Consider the following 11,084-nt stretch of genomic DNA (forward strand, 5'->3'; position numbering starts at 1 on the left):
CTCCTCCAAAAAACACTCAATAAATCAACGAGATAGTAATTCTACCAGCCGTCACATCACCACTTGTGGAGATGGAACCAGGTTAGGTATAATACCAATTGTGTGCTCAAACGGGACCAAATCAATGACCATTAATGTCTTAATTGACCAAGTCTCAGATTCAACCTTGATATCGGAGAGGGTTGTGATGCTCTTAACAATTCCCAAACCCAAAACCCGCAACCTGACCATGAATCTTTTATCTGAGAAAGTGAAATGCAAATCAAGTACCATACAACTGAACATCGCCGGAGTAAACTCGTCAGACACTCATGAAGTAAAGGCTTCGACTTTACCAACTGTCTGCAAAGATCTGTCAGCCTTCCCTTGGAGGACAGTCCAAGGATGGTTTGAACATTTGTCCGGCTTGCCATTAGAAGACGTGAAAAGGGATGAGTAGAAATGTTGATTGGCGTGGACAACATGGACTTGATAACCCCCCTTATTGTGAGAAGTTGCGGAAAAGATGAACCAGTGGCAATGAAGTGTTTGCTGGGATGGGTAGTCAGAGGCCGAATCTCAGACTCGGATCGGGTAAATGACCTTCATATCCATTACACACAATCTAAACCGACCTTAGAATCGATGATGCGAGTACTGTTTGACTCTGAAAAATTCGGAGCTGAGATAGAGGGAGATGAAGAGCCACTTTGGTCACAGGAGGACGCATATGCCATGAAACTAATCAAACAAGGTACCAGAAAGATTTTAAATGAACCCGGATACGAGACGAGTCTACCTTGGAAGGTGGGCTTCACACCAAAAAACGACCCAGAATTGGCAAAAAAGCGATTCAAAGCCCTCCAACAAAAAATGAGAAAAAATCCTGAATTCAAAGAAGATTATTACCAATCAATGCAGGTTTACCTTGACAAAGGTTATGCAAAAAAAATCGAAAATCCGGAAGAAATCCATCACCCCGAGCAACGCTGGTTACCACACCATGGAGTGTACAAAACCTCTGACGCAAGAAAGCTAAGAATAGTGTTCGATTCAGCAGCTCAATTTCACGGATTATCATTGAACGACTGCTTATACACAGGACCAGCCCTCCAGAGTGATCTCCATTCTCTTGTTTTGTCCTTCCGAGAATTCGGAATAGCAGTCTCAGCTGACATTGAAGCCATGTTCAGCCAGGTGAAGATAAATCAGAAAGACGCTCGTTATCATCGGTTTCTATGGACTACGCAAGAAGATCAACCTCCAGATGTGTATGAGATGCAAGGGGTGGTCTTTGGTGATGCCCCTTCCCCGTGCCAAGCAATCCACGTTCTTCAGAGAACCGTCGAAGAGTTTGGTTCACCGCAGATTCTGAGAATTGTTAAGTCGAATTTCTACATGGACGATTTTCTGGGTAGTTATCCCAGTGAAAAAGAAGCCATCGCAACAGGAATGGCCTTGAAAAAGACTCTGAAAAATGGAAATTTCGATCTTATCAAATGGCGCTCAAACTCGGAAACAGTTGCAGACCAGTGCGAGGAAATTACGAACGAACATCAAAAATCCAACAGGACACTGAGCTTAAAACCCAAGAATGAAAAGGTCCTCGGAATGATTTGGAATAAGTTCACGGATAGCTTGTCTTTTGCACTGAAACAATTTGAAAGTGGCCCGGTGACATTCACAAGAAGAGGATTATTGAGCCAATTGTCAGGAATCTTTGATCCAAAGGGGCTTGCAGCGCCGTTTACCGTAAAAGGAAAGATAGTCATGCAAAGATTGGTCAAAGGTGGGAAAGGCTGGGATGAAACTGTGACAACAGATGTGAGAATCTGGTGGGAGAAGTGGCTTGCGGCTGCAAGTAAGCAAAAATTGGTTGAAATTCCTCGCTGTCTCGTTCCTAATTGGGCAAACCAAGTGCAGATGCACACATTTTGTGATGCCAGCATTGAAGCCTTTGCTTGCGTCATCTACCTCAGACTGTCGGATGGAGATGGACGGGTGGAGACCCGAATCATTGGAGCAAAGACCAGAGTAGCCCCAATAAAACCAATTTCGATAGCTAAACTGGAATTAAACGCCGCAGTGCTTGGGAGCCGCGTAGCCCAAGCCATCCAACAAACTTTGAGGTCACCAACTNATGTCTCGGCATTTTTTTTTGGCAAGATATGGCCTCAGCTTCTCGTGAGGTGCTCCAAAGCTCAAAAATATGTCATTTTTTGTGCAGTTCTGTCACTATACTAAACTCTTGCTTCAATATTAGAATACTGTTTGCTTTAACAAGCTGGAAAACTGAATTAAATGTCAAATTCAGTCTATACCCGGTGCAGGTTGGCTGTATTGTTTGTGTTCCTCAAAATGCTCAATACCAAGGTTGTTGCACTACATTTTTCTTGAATTTCCTTCGCTTAGCCTGCACTATTGATGACTAAGCAAAAAACTAGTGGTTCATGAAAAAAACTTCTTTAGAAGCATTGAGCTTCATTTTCGATTGTCGAATTGCTCCAAAGCATACACAAATCAAATTGGGAGCTCAACATCCCAACTTCAACACAATAGCTGTGACCTCGCGCACCAATTTGATATTCTCTGAAATGTTTCATCATTCAACGAGTATTTACAAAAATCAAAGCTCCAACGAAGCTAAAAAAATTGGGCGAATCATCCCTTCACCATAATTTTACCTTTGGTGATCAGTAGAGACGACCAAAATATGCATTTAAACTCTGTTTTATGCCATTAGATATACATAAAAACTGGCCAAAATATGCACTTAAATATGCTTATTAACCCAAAATATGCACTTTAGTATCCATTTGAAATCCGAAGTATGTAAATAAAAACCCAAGATCAAGAGGCAGCCAGTTGCAAGCTTACGCCTGGCATGCTTCACAAACATCTTTTTAACCTTGGCAATAAGCTGATATGTTTAAGAGGGTACTTGTAGCGGACTATCTCGGTCAACCTATGTTGGGAGTTAGCCAATGATTTTCAAAACATCTCACATTCACGTTGCAAATTTTTGTTCAAAACCAACCTTATTGTCCTTGGCCCAAATATCCCTTTAAAGCATTGGCGACGCGCAACTTTGTCCTGCTCCCAGCCAAATTCCATCAACGACGGAAGCTGATAAAGGATCTGCTCATTCTGGCCCACCAACTTTGCTGCAAAAATCAAAACTTCCATCTTCACCTTTACCCGCCTGTTTTTTTGTAGTACCTGTGACTTCGCTCTCCCTATTTCCCATGCGCACTGAACTAATTCAGTCAATTTTGCTGTAATATCAATTTCAAGTCAACTATTTCATCCCTTTGCCCATCTTAACTACTCATTCTTTTACCTTTTTGTTTATGACTATACACTCTCGTTGATACGTTTTACGCATTGAAATGACACAGAGTTGCAATCAATAATTGTTACACTATATTTAAACCTGCTTACGCCAACAATCTAAAGTATGTCTGAGAATATGAGTGCAAGCATGAAATATGCAACAATTGTTACTAAATGTCACCGTTTTATGACATAAAATGGAAAATGCATATTTTGGCCGTCTCTAGCGATCAAGTATTATTTGCTCAGGGTTAATTTGAAATTGCAGCGAATGAGTGCCAGACATCAAGGGCTATTTGATGTAGCATTAGAGACCTGAGTTGCCGATGTTTTTGACGCCTCTTTTTGTGCTTTTACTTTATTGCATCATCTAGTTCTTCAATTTCGTATGTTTTGTCTTTCCATAGTTAACTATCTTGCAAAAATAAGCATAATATTGAAACAAAATGCCATTCTGAAAATTTCGAAAAGCATCTACTAATGGCAAGCCATTTGCATCTCAGTTTTTGTAGAGACTAGATGATCTTTGACCATGATGGCTTATGCAACAATAATGGTGGATTTCCTTAAATCTGCACTTCACATGCATAAAACAAGGAAACATTACATAGGGACAGAAATAAATCTTCCTTTCGCTAAATACTTTGGCTATGTGCTGAAAAACGTATTTGTAGTACTTTGTTTTTGAAAGCTAAAGAGACCTAATTTTGAATGGTTGTATTGTCCATGTAGCAAGATAATCACGCCACTCGGGAAAAAGTGATTTAAAACAACAAAGCAATTTTCATGAAATGGTAGAAGAGATTTGGCTTTGCATTTTTTCAACAATTTTATATTTTCTTGGCAAAGGGTTTAAATCAATAGAAAAGCAATTGTTTTCAGCCACAATGGTAGAAATGCAAAATAGTGCAAATATAAAATAGTGCAAATATACATAAGAATACAAATAATGCAAAACGATTTGAAAAAGTGGAAAATAACGCATTTGCATTTTTCGGACAGCCCTGGTGAATACACAAAGTTGTTTAGAGAGCCTGCAGGTTTAAACTTTCCCATTACGGTGTACTCCACCCCAAGATTGATGTATGAAACTTATTTTCCATATTCTTACTTGAATGTGACAAGCGAGGACTTCAGTTCGCCATCCACGTAGGTTCCAAAGGCCAATCCACGCTCAGCTTGAGCCTTCAACAGAGGGAGACTGGTACTTGACTGAAACTTCCACAACTGGTCCATAAACTCTACGTCATTTAGGGCAACGTGTTGAACTTTGCAGTTTGGAGGAATATCGATCCCGGGAATAGTGGTATCTGGGTCCAATATCGCGACCCAACATTCGCTCTCTTCTAAAAACTCCTTGGGTCCTTGATTCTGGGCTTTGGCTTTTAGAGCCCCAACTAAATAGTCCGGCAATCCCCCTATTCCCCAAGGCTGGTCCCAGGGAATGATTTCTTTTAGTTCATGCTCGGCCTAAAATGTACATGGCCGTTATAAAAAAACGAAGTAATGGCATGGTCTTAGCAAAATTTTGTCTTGTTTAAAATTTACACAATTACGTGACTAGCAATATCAGACTAAGAATCTCTTCCGCGAAATGGCTCGTTTTTTTATTTTGATTAAGGTCGCACATTCGTCGTTTTAACTTCATAGGTTGAAATAAATCGTCAAAATAAACTCAAAATGTCTTAAAGGGCAGAAAATTGGCCAAAATTGACAATAAGAATATGATAACTAGAGCTGGGCAAAAAGTGCAAATATTTAGGGCGAAAAGTGCAATGAAAAGTGCAATGAAGATNCGAAGCAACAAGATCAGCTTTAAACCACAACGACCCTCTTACCCCAGAGTGGATCTACGGACCTGAATTTCTAAAACAAGAGGAATGGAAATAGCCTAATGACATCTTACCAGGCAAGAATTTTCAAGATATCAAAAAGAACTTCCAGTCGCCTCCCTTGGAAAAGAAATTCAACCGTTTAAATCTCAAAGAAAACTTCGACATGGGATGGTACGAAAATCTCAAAACTTTGGAGGAAGCCGTAACGAAAGCAAAACAAGTCTCTGGTTATGAACAAGATGGCCTTGAGCAACCCCTTCGAAGGGCTCAAACCGAGTGTTTCAGTGCGGAATTGGAACTCTTGGGAAAAGAACAAAATCTTAAGAAGTCGTCCCGTTTGGTAGGGCTCAGTCCAATGATAGATACAAACCAACTAATTCGAGTTGGTGGACGCATTGACCGAGCACAGGCTCCTTACAACATTCGCCACCCGGTAGTTTTGGACCCAACCCATCCGGTGACGCATCTCATCTTGGACAACATCCATCAAGAGGGAAATCACGGAGGGACAAACCGCATTCTCTCACTTTAACGCCAACGATATCACGTAATACGAGGACGGGAAGCGGTAAAAAGGCAAAGAGTCGGTGTTCGTTTTGTAAAAAACGAGATGCCCGTCCTATTGAGCAAATGATGGCCGAACTGCCAAGTGAAAGATTCAAAGCCTTTGCTCCTCCATTCCTGAATATTTCGGTGGACTGTTTCGGCCCATTTACCGTGGCGGTATCGAGAAACAAAACTGAAAAGAGGTGGGGCCTGTTATTTGCTTGCTTGACCACACGATCGGTTCACCTTGAGCAATTGAGAGGGATGAGTGAAGAAGACTTCCTGGAAGCATTCAGAGTTTTTGAGAATCTTCGAGGACGACCACAATTAGTTTTCTCGGACAATGGTACCAATTTCGTCGCTACCTCCAAAACTGTAAAAAAAAGATAAGACTCAAGTGGAAATTCCAACCTCCAGGAGCTCCCCATTGGGGAGGAGTGCATGAAGCACCAGTGAAATCCGTCAAGAGGGCTATTGCAGCAGTTCTGGAGCGTGAGGACAAGAGCCTTCATTACTTGCGACCAGAAGAACTCAGATTGATATTCGCCGAAGTAACGGGTTTCTTAAACTCCCGACCTCTTACGTATGAATCAAACAACTTAGATGACCCCCCAGCTTTAACTCCGAACCATTTCTTGCTACAGAGACCAAATGCAATCGTACAAGATGGAGAATTTGAATGAAATAACCCACGAAAACATTTCCAATACGTACAAGGGCTAGTTACCAAGATATGGGACCGATGGATGAAAGAATATCTTCCAACATTAATATCTAGGCCGAAATGGAAAATCGCTCGTGATAATCTAGAGATTGGAGATAGCGTGTTGATTGTAGATCCTTCGGTTTCCAGAGGTGAATGGAGAGTGGGTGAAGTGACGGCGACGCATCCCGGCCAGGATGGAATGGTACCAGCAGNTTGTTTACTTTTCAGACACAGGGGTGAAGCGTGAGGGGAAAGGGGTGAAAAATAAAGCCAAATACTCAGGGGCGCAAGAAAAAGAGCAAAAAGTGCAGAAAAAAGCAAAAAACTTCAAAAAGTGCAATCCACCCCAAAAATGCAAATACTATGTACACTTTTAATGCAATTGCACTTTTGCCCAGCTCTAATGATAACAGCTGGAAGACGTAAATCAGCGTTTAGAAAAGTCCGTGAAAAAAAACAAGCAAAAAAAATATTGCCTGTGTACTGTTCTTGTGAGCGAGCACATTCACCCACAAGGAGTTGGATGGACTTTACAACTGACTTTATTTCTTGGCTTGTACGTTTTCATATTCATGACTACAGTAGAATGAGCTGCGGATGAGCAAGAGTTCTCAACCAAGCACATAAAAGCATGAATGCCATTTCCAGCAAGTTGAACTTAAGAAGGGAACTTTTTGACAATATACTTAGGATGGATCAGCAAATCTACGACCCATAATGGAACAGAATCACTTCATCAATAAGGTTGAGATTTAATTGGATTCTAATTATTATTATGTAAATTTCGAATGAGCCAGAGTTTGACAAGGCAATAAAGTGCTAACCCAAATTCAAAAGACGTACCTTCGAAGCGTCACCTTCCCTACATAAGATGGTAAACACTGGGAATGATTCATCTCCCAGTTCCTTAATCACCACTAAAGACAATTCCTCGTTTTCACAAACATAAAACTCTTTTGGTGGTTGGAAGTTAAATTTGATTTGATGTTTCACGGACTCCAAAGCCAAGATGGAGAAGGGCAACTCTTGAATTAGAGTCTCCTGCAAGGCTTTTAAGTCAAACACTTGCTTCATTGGTCTTGCTTGTTCGTCCCGATTGCTGAAAGTGAACTGTCCGAAAAGCCATAAATTTGTGACTGGCAAGTAAGCAGCGCAAACAGTTCTGCCTATCGAAACGATAATGAAGGCGCATAGGTCAAGTGTTTGGGAGGAACTGAGCCTGGACTTCTATGAAATAGTATCGTATGTTGTTCATGATGCTCGATTTTTCTTTAACAAGAAAACCGGTTCTCTGGGGTCTATTGATGACTCTCATCAGCAGTTAGGAAACCAACCCCCAATGTCGGAAACTTTATTTAATGGCTCCCTGTTTACAAGTGGGTGAAGAGTAAGATNGTGATTAGACGAAACTTTGGGAGCCCTGAATGGCATCCCTGAATTGAGGTTTTTTGGAGAGCAGAAAGAATGTGGAAGCTGACGATAAGTTCATCCGAAAATAAAGAAAAATAATACAGTCCATTGTTGATAACGGAGAGTTTGGAGACTTGCAGCAATAAAACGCAAAACCAGCTTGAGTCTAGAATCGGTATTTCAAAATCAAAGTAACACATGAGTGTTTCTTCAAAAGAAACTCGTTTCAAGTATTTCAATTTTCCGCTCAACGAAATGGCTGAGTTAGAGGTTTTGCAGCATAAAAGCCTAGAGTACTGATGGGAAAAGGGCAGGTAGCAAGTCATCATACACACCCAAGTTCAAGTTGTTTACAAGCAAAGCTTGGCCAAGTACTAGAACTTGGGCATGCTTAACACAAGCAGAGATCCGCTGCTAACGTAGGGATAGCTCAGGAAAACTGCAAAATGAGGATTTTTTCTTCGTAGCTAAATTTAGATTGCTAGAAACAAACCAGTCATTGAACCAAAGCCACGTTGCTGCGTCTCTGTTGGTGCAAATTATTGCTTTTCTTGCATAAGTCGATTTAATTTGCCCTGGTATAAAATTTCTCGCGTAAGTTTGGCCACACCATTTTCCCCTCAAGTGTCTGTGTACAAACCCAAGTTGGGGCAAGTTCCTACTTGGGCAAGTTAAGCACCGGACTACTTGCTCTCTCGGTGCTTGCTTCACATTAGTAGCCTAGAGTAGAGTTACTTGTAATGGCCAACCTACAGGGTGTTTCAAAAGTACCGGAACAGTTAAATATGGTTATAACTTTGGCTTGGTTGGTCTGACGAAAGAATGTTCAAGGAGCGAAAGATGTAGGAAGGGACACTTTAAAAAAGGTAGGAGTTTTATTCACAATAACCTCCTTTAGCTTTAATTACAACCTTTAATCGCTTAGTGACGGAGGCACACGAGTCACGGATGACTTTTGGATCAAAATTGTCCCAAGCAGAAGTTAAGGCTTTCTTGAGGCTGTTGATGTTTGGGTGGTTTTTGGTCCCAACCTTTCTCTCCAGAATGGACTATATAGCGAAGTCCATGGGATTCACATCTGGGGAGGAAGGGGGCCACATATCTTTGTCCCAAAATCCGTCAAAGTTTTCCTTGCACCACGATTGAACCTTTTTTGCTGTGTGTGAAGGAGCTCCATCCTGTTGGAAGATATAGGACGACTCCCACGTCTGCTGGTCTATCCATGGTTTTACATTGGACTTCAATACGTCCAAGTAAATGTCCTGGTTTACCTTTACGCCCTCTGGGATGAAAATGAGAGGGGTCTTCCTCCCACAGGACGTCACCCCGGCCCAAACCATAACCCCGGCTGGTTTTTGGCGTGTAAAGACCGTCCGCTCATTAGCTGGTATATCTTGGATGGTTTGAGCTAAAATGCGATCATTTTGGCTATTGTAGGCAGCTTCTACGACGAAAATCTTCTCGTCCGTCCAAATGACACTGGGACGCGTGACGGAGGTGAGGGCACTGAGCATTTTTCTTGATCGTTCAAGCCTCTTGTCCTTGGATGCGGCACTGAGAAGCTGTCTCTTCTGGAGACGGTAAGGGGTCATCTTGAGGTCATCCCGAACGATTCTCCACATGGAAGTGGCGTTGATTCCAGCTTCTTCTGCCAATTTTCGGATCAATCTTCTGGGGTTTCGCGCGATTTTGGCTCTGGTGGCTTTGATTAGCCTGGGTGATCTACAGTAATTGACCTTGGTCGTCCGGTTTTAGACCTATTTTCGAAGCTATTTGTCTCCTCAAACCGTTTTATCGTTCGATGAACAGTGGTAGGCTTGACCTTCATGCTTTGGAGCTCTCGAGCTATCTGGCGAATGCTCAGTCTGTTTTGATGAAGCCGAATAATTGCTGACCTGGTCTCCATTTCTTCCCTTGGCTGATTACACTTTGGTCTGACAAAATTATGCTCGTTTTGAAACATCAAGCCAGGTGGTCAGACAATCACATGCACCTAAATTTGAGTTGGTGGGAAGTTTAAATCATGAGATACGAGGGATCCTAATAGGTGTTCCGGTACTTTTGAAATACCCTGTAGATCATGGTCGCCCTAGATCATGGTCGCCATTACTGAAGTCTAGAGGGTTCAGGTCAGGGCTCTGGGGGTGGGGGTGGTGGGTGGAGGCACATTGTCTTGGGACAACATGTTTCTCCCCCATCCACTCCTGCACGTCCTTGCATGTGTGGGTTGGGGCTCCATCTTGCTGGAAGATATACGACGACTTTCCCGACGTCTTCAAGACCTTGGAGACCTGTGGGGCTCCCTTTGTCTTCAAGATCTTGGAGACCCATGGGGCCACCTTTGTCTTCAAGATCGTCAAGCACCTGGCGCCGTTGATCCGATACCCCGTCCAGAACCAAACTGGTGGCATTTTGTCCCCCGCAGACGCCACAATACCAAGCATCAACACCAAGGCTGGATGCTTGGTCTCGGAGACACTAGGGAAAATGCTGGCCCTGTCCCCAAAGCAGACAACTCGGTCGTTCTACTTGTTGTTGACATGATCAATGGTGAATGTTGGAGAAGAAAATGACGTGGTCGCCATTGTGCTTGAGGTCATTCAAAATCTTTTGGCACACCTCAAGCCGGAGTTCTTGATGACGTTCAGTTAAAAGAGGTCTTCCCGTCAATCGGAGAGCTTGCCTGTTTTTACTTGATGCGTTGCATCTTGGATCAGGGCAAGTTTCCATCTTCACTAAACATAGCTCACGTTGTTCCAATTTTTAAAGGGGGAGATAAGTCGCTCCCCACTAATTATAGGCCGATTTCTCTCACTTTGAATATTGCCAAGGTGTTTGAGAAGATCATGAAGTCCAAACTTTTTGAATTTCTTGATATTCATGAAGCCCTTCCTCCTAGCCAGCATGGGTTCCGTACACATTTTAGCACGGTTACCCAACTGATAGAGCATTTAGAGCATTTCATTGAGGGACTGGAAAGGCAGGGTCAGTTGATGTTGTCTATCTTGATTTTGCCAAGGCCTTTGATAAACTAGATCATGGCCTTTTGGCCAATAGACTTCATGACATAAGGATCCAAGGCAAGGTTCTCAATTGGATAAGAAGCTTCATTCAGGATAGGAAGTAAATTGTTATGGTCGAGGGATCCCTTAGTGACATAGTACATGTACATGATGTCAAGTCAGGTGTTCCCCAGGGCTCCATCTTAGGGCCCCTCCTTTTTAAAATATTCGTTGTCCCGCTTCAAAACCTTAGAATTACTGCCGGTCTGGTCT

The 11,084-nt window shown here is 42.4% G+C and overlaps 1 protein-coding gene across 1 annotated transcript in view; it reads right to left on the minus strand.

Annotated features, from left to right (window-relative positions):
* Window positions 1-7,615, minus strand: part of LOC131891654 (uncharacterized) — a 9,226-nt gene extending 1,611 nt beyond the window's left edge. Inside the window, exons 1-2 of the mRNA XM_059241284.1 lie at window positions 7,243-7,615; window positions 4,424-4,782 (exon numbers count right to left, since the gene is read on the minus strand). Of these exons, the coding sequence (XP_059097267.1) occupies window positions 4,424-4,782; window positions 7,243-7,473 (590 nt within the window). The 5' untranslated portion in view covers window positions 7,474-7,615. The remainder of the gene's footprint in view (window positions 1-4,423; window positions 4,783-7,242) is intronic.
* Window positions 7,616-11,084: the final 3,469 nt, after the last annotated feature.

This window comes from Tigriopus californicus, chromosome 12, assembly GCF_007210705.1.
Source record: "Tigriopus californicus strain San Diego chromosome 12, Tcal_SD_v2.1, whole genome shotgun sequence".
Taxonomy (NCBI): Eukaryota; Metazoa; Arthropoda; class Copepoda; order Harpacticoida; family Harpacticidae; genus Tigriopus; species Tigriopus californicus.